We start from the raw sequence: 25,257 nt of genomic DNA on the forward strand, positions 1-25,257 counted from the left end.
AAAAAAAAATACTGTCATTTGGAGTCAAAATAAAAATATTTGATTTGATATTATCTAAGCGTAACCTTAAATGTGACTATTTTCTGCAAAAATATATTAAATAATACAGTGAATTAAATCATTGGAACCAGTATGACTGTATTTATATCAAAAATAGTGTCAAGGTCTTTGCGTCAAGTGTCTAAAACAATTGTACCATGTATATCAGATTGTTTACCGGCAAGAACTTATTCATTTCAGAAAAAAAATGTTTTATTTCGCAATGGACAGCCCTTTTTTAGGAAATACTCAAATGATAATATTATACCAACGACAATGGCGATGGACAACACATGCTTACCATTAAAAAAGAAAACAGTTCACAAAAAACTCGAACTCGATGATTTAACTAAGAAAGAGGGCCATTTCTTAACTTTAGCTTATGCCACAGCATATTCGTATGATCTTAAGGCCTTAAGGGAGGGTTTGTTGCAGCAGAAGCTCTACGAGCCGGGAACGTGAGCCTTTATATTTAATACTTCATTTGTATAATATGATGTAACCTTATGAAACATATCATATATTATCTACATGTCAATCTATAACATCATTAACATTGACCTTGGTGGAATTATTGTAGACTGAAATAAAATCCATTAATAGAGAAATACCTCCATTATTTAAGAAAAAATTGGTGGGGTAATAAATGAGACGAGCAATGAAAATGCATACATACTCACATAATTTTTTGTACAAATTTAGGGTATTAGAAGAAGTCGATGTTTGTATTCAATCAAGTACAGACTTCAGTTGTTAAATTCAAATTATTTATTTATCAATTTGTTTCTTAAAGGTTAAAAGCTCAAGAAATAGGTGATGTAGTGGTAGCTAATGCAGTTTATGCAATTGGTGATGAACCACGTGAGATCATATTTTTCCGAGAAGGAGCAGTCGTTTTTTGGAATTGCACAGAATTGGAAGCGAATAATGTACTGGAGTTTGTGAAACCGTAAGTATTCTATATTTGAAAATAAAAAAAAATAGTTAAATTAAAATGGATCTTTACCTGTCCATTCTTTCTTCATTCTTTTCAAGGAGTGCCACACCATTGGTGTATAAGAGGAAATAGCTCTTGTGCCTTGTTATAATACTCTGCTAAAAATGAGGGTGCCATAGGGATAATTTGTAGGTATTTTTTTATTTTTTGTTATAGGTGCGTTATACTGTAATAGTGGAAAAGTGTTTATGATATTGTATTTAAATATAAATATAGATATATAAATAATAAATGATGATAATCTGAAACATATATTAGCTTTAACTTATTATACAAAATAAGCAAACCAATCATTTCAGATGTTAATAAATGAATGATATTTTTGTAATAGTTCAGCATAATAATAAATAGATTTATTATTTACTTACCTCAGTTTTACTATTATTTAGTACTACTTAGTAAATAATAATAAATATGAAAAATGCTCAATATCCCTTCTTATTGTAGTTATGAAGAAGAAAGCTATCCAACTGATGTGGTTAAGAAGGAAAGAGAGGTGATGTCATATCAATACCAGCCTACAGCGTAAGTTATTATTACTTTTTTTTTTAAAGGATAGTGTTGCCATGCACCTTTTCAGACAGTGCACGTAATTACTACTACCAACATATTTTACTTTTTTGACTAAGCTCCAAATTCGAATTTGTAAGAAATATTACTGTAGATTGTTTGCGATAAAAGTCTTAAGGATTTAATCAAAACAGGTGTTGTTGACTTCACTGAGTGGTCTATATGCTGTTGATTTATTAAGGCCTAGTTAATTTCAATTGTTTATATATTTTACAGAAAGAGATGTTATCTTCAAGAATCATGTTTCGTTTTGGTGCCAAATAATGACAATTCGCTGGAGAGATATTCTTTCAGGTAATACTTTCTCAAAAATATTTTATTGTAACAATATCCTAAGTTACTTTTTCTTACTTTATTATGGTCTTTGTTTACTTTAAAGTTTTATTAACAAAGAGTATTCGCTTAAGTTAATTATTACTGGAAAAAACAATGTGTTTGATTGAGTGTAAATATTTAAAAAATTGCTGAACCCTCCGATCCGAGTAGCAGTTCCCCGTTTGCTCATTGTGCGAGTCCGCAGCCACGCTATGGCGCAGTCGGCGCGGCTGGGCGCGTGGGAGGCGCGGCTGGCGGCGCTGGCGGCCGACGTGCGCGCGCACGCCGCCGTCATGCAGCGCGACGGCGCCGCACACGTCGAGAAAAAGGAGGTCGCTACCCGCATTTATGTCATATTTTATATGTACATGTTTTTTAAATATTTTATTTAGGTTCTCTTGCTCTTCGTCTGTCCGATAAGAGACTTAATCATTTTATTTATAAATAAACGATGTGGTTTTTATCAGGGATGTTAGAGGGTATGTAATTTCGGATTTGAATATGGATAAGAGCCGAGATGGTCCAGTGGTTAGAGCGCGTGCATCTTCACCGATTTCCATGTGCTTAATTTGTGTTTATAATTTATCTCGTGCTCGGCGTTGAAGGTAAACATCGTGAGGAAACCTGTATTTGTCTAATTTCAATGAAATTCTGCCACATGTATATCCACTAACCCGCATTGGAATAGCGTCGTGGAATAAGCTCCAAACCTTCACCTTAAAAGGTAGAGGAGGCCTTAGCCCAGCAGTGCAGTGACATTTACAGGCTGACTTTACTTTTTTATTTGAGTACTATTTTGTTTATCTCTACTATGAAATTTAAAAGCATGGGCATATCGAATGCGTTAGTAATGTAATACTCTTTGGGAAAGTACAAGGAGAAAAAACGGATACTTAACGCAGTTGACTTCGAACTTAAACGATTGAACTTTTAATTTTAGGGTTTTCAAATGATGCTTTTATCTTACGTTCACTGACATATTTTATATTGTTTCAAAAATTAGAACCAGACACGTTAGTTTTTGCATGATTTATTAGAATAGTTATTTAATTCCAGGTGGTGCGCAAGCTGGGTGAGCTGTTCTCCCTCCGGCATCGACTGAATGTTGAGTCCGATCTTCTCGACACACCCGACTTCTACTGGGAGGAGGAGAGACTGGAGCGACTGTACTCCAACACGGTGGCATACTTCACCATACCGAGGCGCACCAGGGTTAGTCGTGTTACGTTTAACCGTGATGGAACCCTCAGGGAATTCATTCTAAATACCAAAACCAATAGAATTTCCTCTTTAAAATTGTAAGATAGGTTTACTCTTCTGTACGAATCCCGCTTCAACGGAAATTAAACTGTCTATACAATTTTAAAGTCCATAATTGCATGGAACGCGAATATCTATTCCAATGAGAATAGGAAACCAAAACAAATCGTACTTTTCAATATCACAAGTGTTTTATTGATAAGTCCGCTATATGATTTACTACAAACAGTTCTTGATTAATATATCTTAATTTTTAAAACAACAATATTTCACTTAACTACGTAAATCCACTTTAATTTCATTCAAACTTTATTCAAATTTTATTAATTATTAAACTTCATTTTTCGATGAACGAACAATTAAAGCGGAGGCCTCACTAAGGATGTTCACTAAACGAATGGAGAATGAATTGGTTATAATGTGGAAAATGAAATATTTGTAAAAGAGCGGTGGCGCCATAGCCGACTGTATTCCTATATTCAAATACAAACTAAATATTGTGTAGACGCTTTCCTTTACCATATAATACACTGAAGGACTGACTGACTGATTCGGCGCGTTGATGAGATTACCTTTGTGTCTTGTTCAGTTACTTATTTTACAATTTATAATAAAGAAATTACATGATCAGTGTATGTATCGCGTTTCTGTCGCCCGCCAGGTGCTGAACGAGCGCCTGTCGCACTGCGTGGAGCTGCTGGAGCTGCTGTCGTCGTGGGCGGCGGACCGACACCACGTGCGCCTCGAGTGGATGGTCATCGCTCTCATCCTGGCGGAGGTCTGCTTCGAGCTGCTGCACTGCTGCGAGCGATACTTGTTCGACTCGCATCAGCGGTAGTCTTGAACACCCATCCAAGTTTTAAAACGGATCTAACTTATTAGAGTATGTTAATTCTTGTATATGTATATCAGTGGCTATGTGTGATCAAATTGCCAGCCATTCTCACCAAACTGTTAATTTGGTTTTATGATATATTATATGAACCGAGATCTTTTGACTGTTAGAAATGGATCGTTACGATTGTAAATTCGATATTAAATAAGCTCGTTTTTAAAAATGTAACTGCTTTTGTAAAGCTATATTATTATAACTAGTATAGCTTTTAGTGGTAACTTGTCACTTTTTTTTCACGAATTTTTTTTTTGTTGGATACTTTCGACTTCTGTAATTTTTATTTATTAACCTCTATCGCGATTTTCAATATTCACTTTTCAATCTTATTGGTCCGACATTCAGAGTAAACTTTTTTGTCAAACCGGTCAGTCTCGACTGATAAATGTAATCATTACAAAGAATATGTTGAGCTGTCGTTTAATATCCAATACGTTTTACTTCGACTACAATATGTCATAAAGTAACGATCCGTCAGCTATTACTATCTATGAATAAGTAATTTATTGTCTCTGGCATAGAGGAGGCAATACGCAACTAAAATATTCCAGGTAAATAAATTAGGTGATATATTATTGATATTGATTGAGATTAAAAAGTTCGTTTATATGTTAGGCATTGTGCAAGGCCGAGTAGGCCCCACTCATCACATATCCTACAGCCAAACAGCAATAGTTTGGTGAGTGAGCCAGTGTAACAATAGGCATAAGGGACATAACATCTTAGTTCCGATGGTTGGTGGTGCATTGGCGATGTAAGGAATGGTTAAAATTTCTTACGGCGCCTATGACAACTTACGATAAGGTGATCTATTTACTAGTTAATCTTTTAAAATTAAAAGAAACCTATTGTACTAGGTCTTCTTACAGAAATGGCTTAGAGTCTATTCTTTCACTCTTTTTCAGTGCGAAATTATTTATTATTTATAATCTATTAAAATTATTAAAAGTTAACGATAGGCCTGTAGTGAATAAGACTCACAGGCTGTTATTGGTAGAGCACCTTGGACGCGATGTATAATGCTCGGAGGCCGTAGGTTAAATTCCGACAGTTAGGTTATATTCTATATGAATCAAGTAACTAAAAGCAATTCAAGTATCTTTAGCAGCTTTTTATATCATTAGTTTTTTAAATAGAAATTTGACTGTTATTTTTAATTAAAAATATAAAAGAAAAGCGTTACAAACCAAAGTTTTAAGTAGAATAGCCTGCAGTTGGTGCCATTTATGAGAGAAATAAAAAAAAAAAGTTTTTATGATAAATTTTTCTTGAACGCGTACTTTTTTGTCCAACACGTAGTAAAGGTTTTGCGCTATTATGAATTTACTGACTAGTCGCAGTATCACCCGTTCGACGTGACTGTACCGTCGCCATGATAAGTTAAATGTTATATATATACATAATTGCTCAATATGTGGTCAATAACGCGAAAAGTTTGTGTTGATAGAAGCTGACGTTGGCACGTTAAAATAAACAGCACTCTTCAGCTTTATTATACATTATAAATATTCTTTTGATATCTGAATGTTACAAAAAATATAACATAAATAGTATTTATTGTATAAACTATAAATAAAAGAAACGTTATAAATATATATGTATATTAATTTGTAAGTTGTTAATAAATAAACATTTGAAATGAATAAGTCTTTCTCATTTCCCCATTTTACTTACAATTTAACATCATTCTACAATATTATAAATCAATTAAGCTTATGGTGTATGTTTAAATATAAAACCGGCTAAGTGCGAATTTTGAGAAGGGTTCCGTATCATTATATATAAAAACGGCAAAAAATGTCTGTTATATGGGAGCCCCATTGAATATGTAGGTATTTTATTCTGTTTTTAGTATTTGTTATTATATCGACAACAGAAATACATCATCTATGAAAATTTTAACAGCCTAACTCACAATTCATGAAATACACCCTGCTGACAGACGGACGGGCAGCAGTCTTAGTAATGGCGTCCCGTTTTAACCTTTGGATACGCAACTCTAACAATTGCAAAAATCATTTATTCATGTTCATAGATAAGTAATATATTTGTATTTAGTATGAGGAGCTACAAAGTTAATAAATAATTAAATACTTTAAGGTCGGAGTACACGTGTCACGTTGACTGTCACCTTCATTAATCGACCGATCGCCGTAATTAAACAATGATCCAATCAAACTTAACGAGCAAAAAGTGTATATCTTACACTTATAACAAACGGCCATCGGCAACTTACTGAACTCAAATAATATTAATTGATGGTTTTAAGGTGACTAGAAATTTGGAAAATACAGGATAAATCTGGAATTAAGAATATTTATATCCTTTATAAATTAAGGCACGCCACATAAAGATAATGTGCAGTATTCGTCTACTTTCCTGCATTTGTTTGTTGTAAAAATACTTCGGTTTTAAAGACGACGTGGGGGACTACTAAAGAAACGATGGAAGGATTGTGTGAAAGACGATATGGCTGGAAAAAATGTTACTTGTGAGATGACGTCAGACAGAGAAGTATGGATGAAGACATGCTGCACCGACCCCAAATAAAATTAGGATAAGGGCAAGAGGATGATGATGATGACTTCGGTTTCAAATAATACTTAGCCAATTTCGATCCATACACATTCAAATTCAAATTTTGGACGAATTTACAAACAATTATTACCGACTTCGCTCTGGGGTTGGTCGTTAGGTGTTAGGCATAATAAAGCGTATGTCCTTTTTTGGAGTTTCATACCAAATTTACGGACCGACTGACAACAGAATTACTTTCGCATTTATAATATAAACTTTTATTATATATTCTTTTTGTCAATAATTATTTTTATATGTTATATAAATGTTTGTCCCGGAAAACTAGTGAAGTGTGTGTCAACTGTTGTAATGTTACCATCGGAGATGTAATCGCGAGATGCAGGCGATAAGGCGAGAAGGCAGGCGGCTTTTTAAAGATTAATTACATACAATTGTTCATTAACGATCGTTACTTTTAATTAGATCGGGCTGTATTGCTTGGACGCGCTCACGGCGAACTATGTAATGTACATTTTTTGTTTCGACTCGTAACCTATATTTGAGAAGTCAGTACCAAAAGTTTACTTAATTTCGAAAATATTTTTGTACTTTAATTTTTGTTAAATTATCTTTTTTTTGTTAAAGATGAATTAAATATTATTTATGCTTTAAGATAATTACTTAAATTAATAATCGAATTATGTATGTTTTTAAACAAACTATGTTTGTTAATTTCTCATCATCAGAATTAGAATAGCACCTCATTTAAGACACCAGTGTTGACAGGACAGGACTAGGACAGCAGTCCTATTAAATAATTACTAGAATGTAGTAAAAGTACTAACATATTAGAATATATTTTAGTTTTGTTATAAAAATATATCAAAACCATACTTTAATTAGGCTAGCTTCAAATATGAAGTAAGTAGTATGTAATGTAATTTTTTAATAAAGGTTAGTAACGAAAAAAGCTGATTTAGGACATTTTTCTATTCCAGAATGTACGAACGGACGATAGTTAGACATACCATATTATATTGCAAATTTTATAGGAAGTTTTGTACATACATATAAAATCTTAAATAAAAAATCAAAAGATATTTTTTTATGCCAGCTGTTTCTCACATTCCTTTGCCTGATTCTAGGACAATTAAGGACGTATAAAATAATACATTATGATATTTTAAAGACGCAAACGCAACCGCGTCTTTTAAGTTTTTATTATGATCTACCCACATTATTAATTATTATAATATATAATTGTCCTAGTTTAAGTTGCATTCACGGATCTGCTAGATATTTAGGTGATATACGAGTATCTAAATAATGAATTCTAATTGACTGACATTATAAAGTACCTAAGTATTTTAAGTTACAGCCTGTAAGTGTCCCACAGTTGATCATATGCCATCTCTTCTCTTGAAGGTTTAAGCACAGCTCTACTATGCGGATTGGTGTATTGATATGTAGAGTGTAAAGTTCCCTATCACCAAATTTAACATAATTTAATCATAAAAAAATATGTCAAGCAAACACAATAGTTTAAAATGTATCGTAATAGTAACTTATTTTTTATTTATAAAGCTCTATTTAGTGGTACGTCAATTATCACTAATGAGTAGTGGGCTCACACTGTTATTGTTATTGTTGTTCTTTTGAATTAAAAGGTTCTTATTAAAATGGATACTTGTTAGTTTTAGACCCACGTGTTTTATTCTGAGACATAATGGATTGTTTGTATGATAAAGCATAATGTTCTTTTAGCGGCAGACAGGTATTTGTGTTAATAATTTATCATGTGCATATTACGAACCGTGCTCGTGTTGGATGAAATTCTGCCACTTGTATGTTCACCAACTCGCAAAGGAGCAACGTGTTGGAATAAATCAAAAGCTTCTTTGACGGAAATGCTCAGCAACGGTTATTAATTTTTGTATTTTTACTTTGTGAGTGATATAAAAAGTTTTAACTGTATTAAGAAAACATGAGTTTTATTAGGCGGTTGTATGTATTGTTTTTTTTACAGTTGCTATTGTCATATGATTGTTTTTAACAGCTTTATAAATAGACACGAAACAAAGGACTAGAGACAATACAAAACTACCTACTATTGTCTATGCTTGAACGGCTGACATGTTACCGTCGTGACGGTAGTGTCACGAGGTTATCATATCAACCTAAATTAATCTTTATGACCCACATATAAGGAATAAAGTTGTGTGGTGAAAATTATAGCGTAATCGTGTGTGGCGCCGGAAGTTGTATGTAGTGCTTTTGTTTTTATTAACGTTTTAAGTTGTTTTAGGTTTGACATAACATGGTAATAACCTAATACGTTAATATATCTAAGGTAATATATTCGATTTTATGTAAGGATGAATAATTTTGTTTTTTCATACTTAAAGAGAGTTAATTGTATTTTAAAACTATTAGTTTTTTCTGTGATTATACCTAATACTAAATAATAGCCTAAAAATAAAGTCATATGAATATCTTTTTCTTTTTTAATTTCTAAATAATCTAATATCCGTAACCGAAACTATCCGAAACAATCGGATAATCTGAAATAATTTCGTACCCGTAATCGGTAAAATATTATTCATATATCCGTATCCATATCTGAAAATTGCTATCCTAATAGTATCCTTGTTAAAAAATGAATTAGTTTACATATAACAGTTATCAATGTGTGTACGTAGTTCTTTGTCACTCTTACAAATAGTAAAATAGTTTTGACCAGAAAAGAGGTTTTACTGTATTATGTAAAGTAATGAAGTAAATAAATATACAAGTATTCAATTGTTCCTTCCTGGTTGGCTGGCAGGCAACGACTGCCTTAAGTATCTAATACAAGAGTCTAAATTAAAACTCAAAAATAATTTGTGTTGTGATAAGAGGCGATATACATTTTACTTCCCCGATCTAAAACAAATTATTCTGTTTGACTAATAAAGTCGTTAAGTTTTTGGGATTCAAGGTGATACATGACAAACGAACATATGGATGGACTGTCTGAGGAATAACAGGCTTACGAAGGGAGTGTAGATGCGAGTAGAGATAGAGAAGAAGAAAGGAAAATGGGTTAAGGCATGCGAATGATGACTAACATTATTATTATATTAACGATATGTTTAATAAATCTATTACATAATACATGTGACATAGATATGAACACATACATTTTATACATACAACGGATTAAAATGCACATGTACTTGACAGTTTACAAATTAATAAAATAATTAATATGTTATATAAAATAAATTACAAATAATACAGAAACAATATGTTATACAATATAAGACATTGAGGTAATTGTACTCGTAGAACCACTTTTAAATGTTGTGGAAATTAGAAATAAACAATAATGTTTCATCAACCCATATTGATAAAGTGTGGTGGAGTAAGCTAACCTTCTTCTCAAAAGGGGAGGAAACCTTGGTCCAACTGTGGCTATTACTTCAATTTTGAAATGAACTCTTTATTAAAAAAAAACACTTTTTAAATACATATTTATTATAAATTATATCAAGTAAACATTTTTTAACTTTTAATCTAAGCACATTAAATTTCATAATACTTAACGTAATCGGTCATTAATCTTACCCGCATTAGAAGAATTTGAGTATATCTTATTTTCAGCCCCTATTCCTACGAGCAGCGATAGACCTACCGCGACGTATCAGAGCGCATGCGCGGGAACCTCTGCATTTTTTTTCAACAGTCAGCTGTCAAACGTCGAGGGTGGTCTGACGCGTGAATATTTCCAATCTTTATTTTTTTCTCAATAAACCCAGAAAGGTTTTATATTAAATTGCAATATGTCACAATATATGTTTGGGTTGTAACTTGTAACTAATGAAGTGTAGATACAATCAATACTGATTCAGACCACGGTGCGCTTATATTATATCTTGTATCAATTACATATAGATAGTGTTTTGTTTATCTATATGTGAATTGGCGCTACGATACAATTGGATTTTGAAAATAGGTAAGTCAGCCCATGTACTAAAAATGTTTACACATAAATAAAATTTCATATTTACAAATTAATCAATTTCTTGGGAAATATTAATTGGTTAATCAAATAAATAAATAATATAGATTGATATAATTATATACCGTAAACATGATAACAGCATAGCAATACCGAAGAACGATATTCGACGACTTTTAGTTCTTGATTTAAAAAGAGATAATTCAAGGCAAAAATGTGATAAATGTCTTTTTCGGTTAAATTTTGCGTTTGTAAATAAGGCAAAAAAAAAAAAACAAAAATCTTTACGTGTTGTATTACCTTATCTCTAAACGCAATATACGATGAAACCGAAAGAAATCGAAATTTAAAATATTGTATTTAATATAATGAGTGCGTGTTTCTTATTATGAATTTGTTTGTTACTCTTTCACGTCTTCACTTCTCAAACGATTGTTATGAAATTTTAAAGCCGAGAGATGGACATAAAAAAGGGCGATAAGTAGTACATGATAATGTATCGAAAAATAGAAGTAAATAAACTTTGTCATATCAATATTATGAGGGCAGTGAATTTATTTTACAATTTCGTCTGGGTAGATAGCACCGTAATCTAAATCAAAATAAACTTTATTCAAGTAGGCACAAGGTAGTACCTTACACAGCCAAACAGACAACTGTTTGACCGACACCGGAACCGAAACACAGCAAAATATAGTAATGACTTTTATATTACTTTTGCTTTTTCAGCTCTATGAAAATATTAACTATTTATTCAATTGTTCATTTGATTTTTTGTCATTATTATAGTGCTCAAGTTATTGCAAATACAGGTGCACTCCTGTTTCCCTTATTCTAATAATCAGATAGACAATCTTATGTCATACGATAGAGAGAGTTAAAGCTTTTACCTGTAATTCAAGACAGAAGTTGCTGCTGCTATTGAGTGTTATTTATACTTATTCTTGGCCGATTTGTACTTAAAAACCAGAAGTATCCTGATTTTACGAATCTGCTATAAGCTAGCCTGCTGGCCAACGACTGACTTTTTTTAATTACATGAGTCATTGATGATTCATTCAATTGTTATTCTGTGAGAAACAAATGCTCCAAACTGTCGCGTATTTTTTATAATTTAAATTATATATTAGCCACTGTTTATTTATTTTTTTAACTTGGAAATATGAGCTCTAGAACATTATATTGAAAATATTAAATTCAAAATTGTATCATGTGGGATATTTTTACTTTTATACGTAGGTTCTTAATTTAAAGAAAATAAAAAGTGGGTAACAGTAGGGGACAGTCTAAGTCCCCTTTTAATGATTCTAAGCGAAATAATTGTAGATATTCCCCAACTCTAAGATAAGGGGCGATTTGATAAGGGTCATTTTAGTGTTTAAAGAGATAACTGGTCTTTATGATATAAAGTATAAGGGTCAGTTTTTTAAATAGTATATATAAAATAAAAGTTTCGAATTTGGTTAAGTGAACCCGATTATAAAGTATTTGTGAGCAAAGAGTAGACCTTATTTTATTAATGACAAATAACGTAAGCAGTTGTGTCGTATATGTTTACAGATTTTATCTGTGGTGATAGTTTGACAACAGATAATTAAAGGACCTGTCCTAATACGCACTTCATTCGCAGATCATTGACAATTGTTAACATTGTTGTATTATTGACAATGACAATTAAAAGCAATGACATTAGTAAGGTTATATTATAAACTAGCTTTTTATATTTGAGATTTCAGTAATCGACTAAGTAATTTAATTTTGTCGACTGTTATAATTAAAACTCATGAGAAATGTTACAGGCATTTACGTGTTTACGATTTCGAATATTTTCATATTAATATAATATTATAGTATTTATATGACACATGAGAACATGTTGTTAGTGTTAAAAAGTAAGTTTCTTTTTTAGAAAAGCAACAATTAATTCCTTATAACTATTGGGATTTAATAAGTGTGTCATATTTTTTTATAAGATAAGTAATAATAATTTGTTTATAATTAATTGTTATTAAGATTTCGAATAAAATAAATAACCCTTATTAAAAATATATGTACATAAAAAGAAAAAAATATTAACGCGACCCTGCCAGGATTCGAACCTGGAATCTTCTGATCCGTAGTCAGACGCGTTATCCGTTGCGCCACAGGGCCGATGATGTAACGTGTGAATTTGTTAAAGAGATTATAATCTCAAACATCGAGTCGACCGAAGGTTATAAAAATAGTAATAAAGTATTTTTAGAATTCCTCTAAGAATACTTTATTACTATATGTGTTACGTAAGACTTTAATAAAAAATAATTTCAAACTTTTGAAATTAGCTTAAAATCTCTTTATGTGTTTTGATACTATTTTTATCGCTAAATTAAATTGACATGGGGTGCGTTTCGCCTACTTTTCTTAATTATAATTTATTTTGAGATATGGCAACATTAGTCTAGAGTTCTAGAACCATTTGGTTTAATTTTATTTTTATATTTTAATTTCATACATCACAAAGCGGAAAATCGGCCCAGTATATGAAATGTCGTACTAAAATAAAATAATTTTATTTACAACCATCTTTTATTTATTCGGGGGTAATAATTATTGTTTTACAATTTAACAATTATTTTTCCATTTTACTGTATTCCAAAAAATAATATGTTATGTTTACCACTTAACGACACGACGACTTACGATAACGTATCGTTTACAAATAAATTGTGTTAATTGAATTATATGATTACGTTCTGAATATGTACAAAAACGTTGATAATTTTCGCGTATCTGTTAGTCTCGGTAGCGTTCGTTTGGAAAATCATTGAACCGACAATTTTCTCTCCGATTATATTGATATAATGGGCTTTATCTTTAGAGGATGTATGATACATAATCATTAGGTATTTTATATATTGTACATGTTCATTGTACAATTACACAGATACTGAGTTCCAAGTCAAGTGTATTTCGGGGTCTAGGTGTTAATTACAAATTGATAATTTATATTTGAAAAATGAAAGGATTTTTTATTTTACTTTAACAAACTCAATAATTCATTAAATTATTTGTCAGTTTATATCTGATATCATTTAATGACGTAATTATCTCAATAAATATATCATACGAATATATTGTCTACTCTTCATAGTTTGGTACTAATTCTCCATATCAATAGAATCAGTAGTTATTGCGTGATTCGTTATAAAAAAAATTGCTTATTGAATTGACATTAGTTTGAATATTTTTTTGCGAAATAAACTCGTAATAATATCGTACAGTTCTTTTATAACGGTGTATAATTTTATTTCTATTTTATAATGCGTGCAAAGTAAGAAATAATTGCAAAGGGAGACTCGAGGGAGCTTTAGGGGCACCATCAATTTGCGTGTTATTCTGCAATAAATGGTAATCATATAATATAATTAATAATAATATATGTTGGATTAATGACTTCCACTATACGTTACAACTTACCTCTTTTGTTGCCAAAAATAAATTACAAATCTATTTAATTAAAGTAGTTCTTCAGTTAAGGAATACAAAAATAAATCTCACAATTAATTGGTTATGTACCTATAATATCTGTATTATATACAGGTATATAGAAAGTTTTTAAAAATCGAATAAGAATATTATGTAGAAATAATAATATTCGACAACAAATACTAGTTACAAGTAACAATAATGTTTTATTGTTTACCGAAGAATAAATTAACATGCAGAAATAAAAATAAAATAAAATAATTAATAATTTGATTGGCTTATAAACTGCCTCGTACGGCTGAAAATTGCTAATCTATAATATAATAGTCAATATAATATCTATAAAACGAACAGTTATAGAGGAAAGAGCGATCCAGTTGTAGTGCTTCCGTTTCATTTTAAATTATATAATTTCCCAATATCTTAGCATTAGTCAAGGGTTTTTCCCGAAGATACCAGACAAATCATTAATTAACTAACTGCTCTATCGTGTATACTCGTACGAGTCTAGCCTGGTCACCCCAGTCACGCGACCGTCTGTCTGGCAGTAACGATTTCTGCTTATTCAATACGAATATGACGGAGTTATTTCAATTTAAACGTGGTCGGGAATATTTTTAATTAACACTTTACAATTTTATTTTATTTATAATTCTTCTGATTTTTTTTTCTGTATGACTCTTGACATTATATTAAAAAAGGGAATAAAATTTGTATAATACTATATATCTGTCATTTTTATCCTGGCTCTTTATATTTTTATTAAACTTAAATTTGTTAACGAAATGACTTCCTGTTACACATACATTTTTTTTTTTATGTTAGAGGTGGCAAACGAGCAGGAGGCTCACCTGATGGAAAGTGACTACCACCGCCCATGGACATCTGCAACACCGGGGGGTTGCAGGTGCGTTGCCGGCCTTTCAGGAAAGAGTACGCTCTTTTCTTGAAGGTTCCCAAGTCGTATCGGTTCGGAAAAATCGCCGGCGAAAGCTAGTTCCACAGAGTGGTTGTGCGAGGCAGAAAATGTTATGTAATACGTAATATATTGATTTTGTCTGATTAGTCAAAATCTCTTTATTTATTATAATAGTGACTAGGTAAATTAATTGTTACACACGACGATAAATCAAGGATTTATTGAACTGTACGGAATAACTGGTTAATATAATGGCCTACTAAATATTTAAAAAATATTATTAATCATAATGTAACTTAAACTATAAGATAAATTATGTTCGAAAGCTTGTATCGAGAATTTATCAATAATATGATGTTATGTTTTCATAAATAAGAATTATTTGAAAAAAGCAATTAATTATAAAAGCTTTAAGACCTAACCCCATCTAAGCGTCTTCAAAGGGCATTTAATTGGTTCCACACATCCGCCCGGCGACTGTAAGCCCTACACTGCATTCATAAACGCGTTTCCGCCGCGCCCAGAGACCAGTGACGTAGTCGAAATATCGATAAAGTTATTATCAATTTTTTAAATTGGATTTTAATTTTTCAAATAATAGTAGTTATTTTTTATTAGTTTATATTCAATTTCATTTAAATACAAATATAAAAATGTACAATAATTAAATACTATAATTTTTAGGTGGTATAATTAGCTTAATTATAAGCGATAAATCATGAATTTGTTGCCAATTTAGTCATTTGTGCTGGCTTTCTTTTGTTTTCTAAAAAAATAGATTAAATATGACACTCTTAGCATATATGTTTATTGAAGTACAAAACTCATTCAATCTCTGGAGTAGGAGTAGGGTCAGAACTTATTCCATTACTATGCATCTATGCGCGTGGACATACATCTGGCAGAATTTGACCGGAGACATGCAGGTTATCTCACGATGTCTTTCTTCCCTGCCCAGTACGAGTTGCTTGCTGAGTTTAGAGGTCATATTCTTCGGTTAGAATCAGTGACTTTCATTACCGAGCCCTTTTCATCTCGACTTCTTATTAAAGTAGGAAGAAAGGAAAAATAGCTAATAGGATTACATTTGAATAATGTATAGGTTTTAGATTGTAAGCGCCTAAGGGTATACGTAAGTGGTAGTTATTTTATTAACAATAGTGTGTCCTGTTAAGTGCCCGATTATTATTTATTGTTTGTGAGTTAGTTTTAACAGACTTAGGGACATAACAAATAATAAATTCTTAGGTTAACAGAGTATAGCACTGTTGGCTATAGAGAACGAGAGGTGGAAGGGATTGTCGGTTGTTTTGTTATTTATATATTATAATAATAATAACAAATTATAAACATCTATTCAATATTATGAGACATGTTTTACACCCAAATCTGCCATTATCAATGCAATTCAACCACACCTAGTTTTACGATAAACAAGATAATTACTTGTTTCATAAGTAGGTAATATTTTACCTTTTTGTGTCATATAAAACGGTGACTCATAAAGCAAAGTTTAATAGAACTAGGATATTAGCATTTAATTATTTAGGTTTTTTAATTCGTAAAACTTATAAAATTATTTATTTTGTCCGACTCTAAGCATACAGCCACAACAACTAAGTTTAGAAAGTTGATCAAATGATTACAATAATTAAACTTTAAGGAAAATGGGGAAATTAAGGGGCAACATTGGATTCATTTTACCCATACGAAGGTGGCTTGCTATATGCAGCTGTTTAATTATATGTTAATTTTGATTTATAGTACTGGTTTATTTAAAGGTGTATGCCATTTAGTTTGTTTTAGATTGTAAACTTTTTACTTGAAATTATCTGTTCAAGGTTACTTGTGGTATCTAGTAGCTACTCGTATACCGAATTAGTTTATAAGTTTTGCCGTCAAAACTTTATTAACAGACTATATATTATATCTCGATAGTCAAACTGTAAAATTTCAATTTTGTTATAAAGATGGCCAATAAACACAGATAATTGTAAATACTACAAACATTCAACTAAGAAACACTTATCGATTGAGACTTTTAATGACTCGTAGACCTTGACAATGACACGGGTATGACGTCATTATCGCATTATGAGATTAGTAGCTTATATTGAAACGCCGACACATGAATAATGTTACGGCGAACTGTTCATGGGGCTTCACTTGAGTGGAATTAAACATGTTCATTGTTATTATAATCAATATCATTACATGTAGTTGATATAATAACCAGAATTTGCAGGACAATGGAAACTTTCAAATTGTTTTAGCAGTTTATCGGTTAAACTAAATTGTAAATTTATAGTAAATCAATCGAAATAAAAATATGATAACTATACTTTATTCAAGTAGATGCTTACGAGAACATTCCGATCATATTTTACAAAATAAAATTAAATTTAAGAAGAACCGGCAAGAATCTATGTAATTCGTTTTTCAAAATAGATATATAATTAAAAACTTATCAGTAACATTCGCGTTTATTAATAGGAATTCAATAAAACACTAACCGTTTCAATAGAATAAGATCGTTTAAGTCACACACAGATCGATAAATCGAAGTATGCGTAGAGGTCATACAAAGTCGAAACTGTTGACTAAAAGTCATCATACTCCCTATTTTACTCATAATACAAGGGTCAAGAATAGTTTTAGTGTTATATTATCGTTCTGTTCAACTTATTAACGAATCTAAATATTCTTTTTATCAAGAATGAATGTAATCAAATAAACGTCTAACTTTGAATTGTTACAGATAATGGTTTTTCTATGACGATTTTGTACGTAATATGAGCGTCTTTAAGCGATGATTTTATATGTAACCTATTTTTTAATGATATATGATTAAAATCTATATAATAAATGATATATGATTTTCGTCATATATCATAGTTTATAGAGCAAAGTGATTTTTTATGATTTTAGTTAATATAAGTATTTAACTGAGCTATAAAAGACATTTAAAACTTTTAAGTAACTGTGTACCTCTTCTAACGAAAAATAACATAAAAAAATCTGACTCATAAATTTATATTTAATTGAACCAGGTACCTTTTTAATTTCAATAATTGAAACAAAATTATAAATGAAAAATTATCGAAATTACAACATCCCATCTCTATAGGAAACGGCCGATTGACTCTGATGCTGGGGTCAGATAGGGCGAGTGCACTACATTGTCTCTATACCGACAATATCGACAATTACCACTCGCCTTTCAATAAACAACTCATTCAGAATTTGTAGTGGATTTACTTATATCAATTGAAGCACTTACACTCTTGTATTTCCTTGTTTATGTGAGTGAAAACTGTTTGTAAGATTTGAAATCAACATGTTATGTTTAATATACTAGAAAAGAGAATAAAAACTACAATATAAATAAAGTAAGGTTATACATTTTTTATATAAATTTCTAATCTAAAATTTTACAAATGTTACTATATGTTAGCATTTCTTTATTGTTATACGATTTGCAATTTAAAAAGATAGATCTGTAGTCGTATTCTGTAAGAAGAAACTTGAAATCACCGAACCACCGCGGAACTCGAATGTGTAACGTTACAATGATATGCGATAATTGACCATAAAAATTATAAAATGTTTAGGATACACGTATCAAAATGGTATATCACCGAAATTCGGTTGACAATATCTGACAAGTTAGATTTCTTTCAAGCTAGAATTCTGTAAGAATTCACTTCGTATAACGTTTTTTAAATCTGTGGTAAGAAATTTAAAAAAGCCGCGACTTAATGGTTGGTTTGATCGAATGTAAGAAAAAAACATGCTAGATATGTGCCTCTCAAAATTTATTTAGGATGATCCCATAGACAATTACTACTTTTTATTTATTTAATAAGCAGTGATAAAACTTATAGTGGATTATAATAAAATTATTGAGATGAGTTGGTTGGCGATGAGTCTATTACTAGTAAATTGTAAATATGACTTTGACTGACCGATGATGTGTGTGACCAGTGTGACCCGTATGACCTTACTTGTCTCTGTCTCATTTCCCTCTCTATTTTTAGTCATTAGCGTAATAATATAGAGTTGGAGAGTACACTTGAGTGTGTTCAATTGAGAACAATCAATGTATTGAAGGGTACTTTTATGTCAGTAAAAGAGTCTTTTATTAGTTAATACCACGTTAGCACTACGTTTGTTAACAACATTATGATTCAATTAGATTTTGCTATTTTAATAGTAAATTAAAAATTATTTCATATAAATTATAAATAAATTCGAAAAAGGAATGTTTTTTTTTCCATTTACTTAATTCTTTTTCTGTGTATTGTATTTTATGTTATACTTGTGTGTCGAAAGTAACAGGAGTTATATGAAAAATGCACAATTTATACGTTTGATCAATTAAGTTTGTGTAATATTAAAAAATATTTACTCAGAAAAGGCTACATACTATAAAAAAATAAGGTTTGCGTTACACACGCTATGGGTTTCAGGTTGTTTGCATCAGTCACCGTGGCAACGACCTGAATATTAATTACCGTAGCTACCTGAAACTATGTTTGATTATAGACTAGGTTCCTATGTACATACGAGGTATGTGTGAATTATTTTTTCAGCATTTTTGTTATACGGGCCTAATCAAATAAACTGTAAATTTTGATGTTATCGTGCCTTAAGGCGAGGTCCGTCGTCGATAAGGCGTCGTGACCAACTGACCGGAATATGGGATCTCCGGAACAGCTTAATTTGAGCGCATATTATTAGATTTTTTTTAATAGAAAAATAAAATAAAAATATTCATTGAAAAATATATGGTCGTGCTGTTCTAAAGCAATAAAGAATGAGTTCTAGAGTGGTTAAAGTCTGAAGATCTGATGGTTTTCATAAAAGTATGCAATATTTTTTATCGTACAAATTTTCTTGAATCGTGTATCGATTTCTTTCAAAAAGCTTATACAAAATTTCAAGAATCCCAGTGAATATTTTACTATGTCAGATAAATGTTTAAACTATTTTTAAAATGCAATTAAAATATGTTTGAGTAGTTGCGATGGCGATTTTCTAATACCATTTTACCTTAATAACGTTGATAATAATAATTTTAATTGTTCCTATTAATTAACATTATCAGTCTGATATAGCTCTCGAAATAGTTTAAGTGTAAATAATGAATTATTTTATTAATATCGGTTTGTTTATTTCCTTAAAGTTGCCTGGAAGAGATCGCCGTGTTAACAATAAGGTCGCCTTTTGAGAATTTTTCTTGAATGTGACTTATGTATGTGTTTATTGTTGTACAATAAAGAGTATTTTGATTTTTAATTTTGACTTACAAAAAAGGTTGGGTTTGCTAAAATTAAATATACTTTTAGTTAACACGCTATCAAATATATTTCTTTACGGTTTTCGTTTTTTAAGCTTATTACAAGTGATATAAAATGGTTATTAATTTATTGTTATTATTATAAAATATGGTCGTAAATACTGTATGACAGTCTTATTAAGCTTGTCTTAATAGGATAAGATGTGGGATGTCTCATGATGCCAAATATTATCGATAATCACGCAATAAAATGTATATATTATATATTATGCGTATTATCATTCATTCATAATTACATTTATGTGTAAGAGTAATAAAGAATTTATAATCAACTGTTAACTTTATTTTCTTCGATATTATTAGCTTTAATAAGTACTGCAGTCATATTCTATAAAAACCACACTTCATTTTTCACTCGCGAATAACTGACGTACGCTTTTTTATTTCTGCATGTGCCCTTTAAATGTTATAGTCAATGGCGCATATCACCTTCTGATAATTTAATTATTTTTTACCATGATGGTTGTAACTAGCTTCAAGTTAAGAAGGCAAGTGATCTTTGAATCAATTGTTGGTTTAAAATGACAATATGTATTTTTTAATTGATAATAATTAAGTCGAAGCTTCCTAAAAACGGTTAACCGATACCAAAATATAGATATTGATAAAAAAATATGAACTGTAAAAATATAATCTACATAGTAGGTAACTTTTCTTTTCCCGCCTTTTTATACGCTAAAAAGAAATATTTAATGTACCTAATATGTTATCATTTGATAATTGGTAATCGTCGAATTGGATAATTTTTTACGATTGCTGTTATCGGTTATTTTATTCTCATATTCCGATGGGCTACGTGCTTCTAATCACATAGCTATATTAACCGTGCACAGAAAAAGATTTGACATAAACATATGAATGCTGGCGACACATAAATACTTTTTTTTTAATTTTTAGTGGCTGTAAAGTATTTACATACAGATCTGTTATTTTTATTAAAAAAATATTTCATTAATATAATAGGTTTTTTTTCGGAATACGAATACAAATAATTTTTTTGGTATATCTCTGTGTATGTAACATAAAGTTATGCTATTAAAGGCTAAGATTAAATTTTAAAAAATATATGATATTTCTTAATTATCGATATCATTTTTTTACCTCAGTGATAACTCAACTTTTAACAAAATATTGACATATTATTATAATTGTTATTGAAAACAAGAAATCGTTTTCTGTATGTACAAAAACATGCAATTAAATAAAAAAAAAAAATGACATCTATAAAGAAGCAATAAAGAGATACATTTAATAATAAAAAATGATAGCACGTTGGAACGATCAGGAAATATTGTCTTACCATTTACGATACAAGTTTTTTTAATTGCGTACAAATTATTTAGATTATTTTAATGTCACAATTAACTGAAAAGCGATATATGTTATTAAGTGCTCAATACTCGAATTGTTATTAAAAAATACTTTTGCAGTAGATAAATTGTGTTTTATAGAATCGGTTTTGTGGAGGTCGGTGTCTGTGTTTTTAAAGACAATTTTAATGAGATTCCAGCTGTAAATAGAGACCTGACTTGGTCTGTGTACCTGCACTTTAAAGTTTGTCGGTTAGATATTGACCGAATACAAATGCACCTCCGTGTCAAAATTTATGAAAATATTTCATTTATGATTTGTTTTGCTCAACTTGTTGCAATCGCTAGAAGATTCTTTGTTATTTTGACTTTTGTAAACTGAAGAGGTTTTACCTTTTTCATTAAAGTAGACCAATTGTTCTTTTTAAACAGTCCAGAACCCAAAAATATTCTACTATACATATAGATTTTATATTTTATAGCGTTACATATTCAAAATATATGTTTTTTTTATTACTATAAATAAGTAATATAATAAGCTTATTAAAGATAAATGAATCCTCAAGGTCGGCCATCTTGTCGACAGAACTTACCAAATAAGGCTTAGTTAATAATAAACAAATATTTCCTTATAAAAAGTACAATAAACTGTTCTGTTGATTATATACAATTCTACGAACCGACAGCCATATGTAAGTCTACATTAATTAAATTACTTAATACGGGCTCCGTGGCTATCTGGAATGATACCTGTACCACCCACATAACCTGATATTCCGTGATATACTTGGTGGTAGGTCTTGGTGCGACTGTCTGGGTACTACTCACATTCTCAGTGTTCAAGTGCACTCTCGGTTTCCTCACTTTCATAATCCGATGGGATTATACGACTGGACAGAATTCAGGCGTCGCACCAAAGCGTTTACGTGTTTTTTAAGACAGGAGAGTGTTACCATCGCTTTGCCAGGTTTGAATCCTTGTCCTAAAGATCTGCAGTCTTATTTGGGTACTAGAATGAGGTTTCCTACACGAAAAAGGTGCTAAATCACAAATATTTACTGCTTTTAGTTTCAAGTCATAAAAAGATAATCATAATCTTAGAGAAAATCATAAATCTTATTTTGGTGATCTTTTTACCGTATCGATTTGTTGAATTCCAATGGTCCATCTGACGACGAAATAGTACTTTAAGAAATATTAATCATTCCTCATATTATATTACGTAAGCGTCATCAATCTTAGGTACTACGATGTTTTGTCCCTTGTGCCTGTAGTTACACTGGCTAACTAACTCTTCAAATCAGTACCATACTAACATACGAAAATGTTTTCGAAGTGTTTTCGCAAGATTCTCTATAACACACTACTTGGATCAAAAGTAAAAAAACGATTGGACTTTTATTGGTGCTTTTGAAATACATATGTGAAAAATGCTATCGATAAAATGCAATTAACATTTAATTTGAAACTCATATGAAATAAAACGTCTATGTATTGAAATTGCTACTCGAGCATTTCGCCCGAGGTTCTGTGTCAATTAACTCACGCCTCCTGACGATCAATGTGACGAAATTATTTATATGTTGCATCTAAGTATATGTGGCGTCATATGCCGTGTATTTATAAAACATTTACTTATTTTAAAATATATATTTTTTAATAATTAAAAGTTAATTATTTTTCGATGGGAATAGTGTGCACTTACCACAATTACTGTCAAACTAACAATAACTTATATTTATATACGTTTTAATGTCTGATCTAAAACTATTATGGTCTGGGCGATTTCGGTCTACTCAACAGCTTATTAAGAGACATTGTGCTTTACAAGGTGCTCACTATTTTCTCAATATCATAAACGAACAGGACGGCAATTCGATACGACTGGGTAGAGTTCAGGTTTGGGATCAACAGCTATACTTGGTTTCTGAGGCACAGGAGTGTCAACTCTGATAATCCAAACTTCTTGCTACTACTTTTAATCTGGAGACCTATAAGCTAGCAACAGTAATATTGTGATGTAATACAATATCGAGTTTTCAAAGTGTAGGTAGAGGTTTTCTCTATGAACAAAATCGAAATAGACTTGAATTGACAGAATGTAATATGCGACATTGACTATAATTATTATAAAATACCTCACTCGTGAAATGTATCCTACATTTCACGAGTGAGGTACGAAGTGAATTGTTACAGAATCGCACTGCAGATGGCAGTGAGGCTATCATTAATAAAGTCGCGTCGAATGATGACTTAATTCGTTAGTAATATCAATTCATCAATTTCATTATTCATTCAGAAAGACAGACAGTTTTCTTATTTTTTATCTTCATCTATGTAATATAACGTAATTCCAATTCTAAATTCAAAAAGATCAAAGACACAGTGGGATTAAGCCGCAGGTTTTGGATCCTTAGTTTACTTATTTTTTTTATAAAGCTTAAGTATATAGGCTAAGTAAATTGAAGTTACGAAGCGTTTTTAAATTAACATATTTATTATTGTTTTTCCATTAATTGGTTGTTTCTGCAGACGGATATAAGTCTAAACAAAAAAAGAATAATTACTATAAACAGCGTCCTGTCGACGCGTGCGCTCCAAATCTATTTTCAAAGCAAGTTCATTATCGCTTTTATTACGATAGAGATGTGTATTAGAATCTCCAGCATCGATAATAATTTGTATACGTACTGTACAACCCTAATTTATTTTTAAACAGGTATTAATATCAAATTATTATTAATGATACATACTTGTATTAGTTAAGGTATTATACCTTATTACAAATAGATTTGTAAAGGGCAATGTAATTTTTCTATTCTAAGAATAATATTAAGGCATTATGGATTAGATTCTTTCTCATGATTCTGTTTTTTATTTTTTTTAAAACAAACACCACAATGAGTGGAATAGAATTTGTCACTTACCAAACGACGTATGTCGGATATAATAAATAAAATTAAAATTTTTAATTTCCCTTTTTTCAGGTCGACATTAAGGCGGCAACAATAACGTAAGTAAGTGTATCAGAATTACTAAGTGTTTTTGATTTTTTTTTAGTTAATGATGGTATAATTTATCTTATTAATTTCGTTGTAAACAATATTGTTTTCAATATACGTTTTTTTGATAACCCAAAATAATGATCCATTATTATTTTAATCGCTGTTATACTACAACTGATAGCAAAAATGATCTAATCATTAAAAATATTTATTAAAAATAGTATTTGAAATAATATGCGTGTGTGTCATTTCGTTAGACATGGCAAGTTCATTACCGATGCTCATATCGCTAGTGAAGTTTTGTATCGATAAACTTAATGGAGGCGTCACGTAAAACTAGTTTGTCATGGACCACTTATTGTAAATGTTGTATTGTCTTTATCTCAAATATCACTCTATTTATGTGCACATTGACACTGAACGCTCGGAGATGAATTTAAAAATGAATTTATCCTCAGAATGAAATCATATTCTGTATAAAATAAATAAAACTTATTTTAAACATGTTTAAATTTATTATAAATTTGGTATGAGTTATGTATATCAGATTTTATTGAAAATTTTATGGCTTTATTACTTAGTAGGTGTACAATACTGTAGTAAATACAT

The 25,257-nt window shown here is 30.5% G+C and overlaps 1 protein-coding gene and 1 non-coding gene across 2 annotated transcripts; one reads left to right on the plus strand and one right to left on the minus strand.

The window, feature by feature from the left end:
• The first annotated feature begins 24 nt into the window (after positions 1–24).
• On the plus strand, positions 25–4,307 carry LOC113404647 (required for meiotic nuclear division protein 1 homolog). Its single transcript, XM_026645597.2, has 7 exons — positions 25–497; positions 833–988; positions 1,484–1,561; positions 1,823–1,900; positions 2,127–2,253; positions 2,978–3,133; positions 3,843–4,307. The coding sequence occupies exons 1-7, from the start codon at positions 133–135 to the stop codon at positions 4,017–4,019; spliced, it is 1,137 nt and encodes a 378-aa protein (XP_026501382.1). The 5' UTR covers positions 25–132; the 3' UTR covers positions 4,020–4,307.
• Positions 4,308–12,668: 8,361 nt separating this feature from the next.
• Positions 12,669–12,741, minus strand: Trnar-acg (transfer RNA arginine (anticodon ACG)). Its single transcript has one exon. It is a non-coding gene; the product is annotated as a tRNA-Arg (tRNA).
• Between the last annotated feature and the right edge of the window lie 12,516 nt (positions 12,742–25,257).

This window comes from Vanessa tameamea, chromosome 21, assembly GCF_037043105.1.
Source record: "Vanessa tameamea isolate UH-Manoa-2023 chromosome 21, ilVanTame1 primary haplotype, whole genome shotgun sequence".
Lineage (NCBI taxonomy): Eukaryota > Metazoa > Arthropoda > Insecta > Lepidoptera > Nymphalidae > Vanessa > Vanessa tameamea.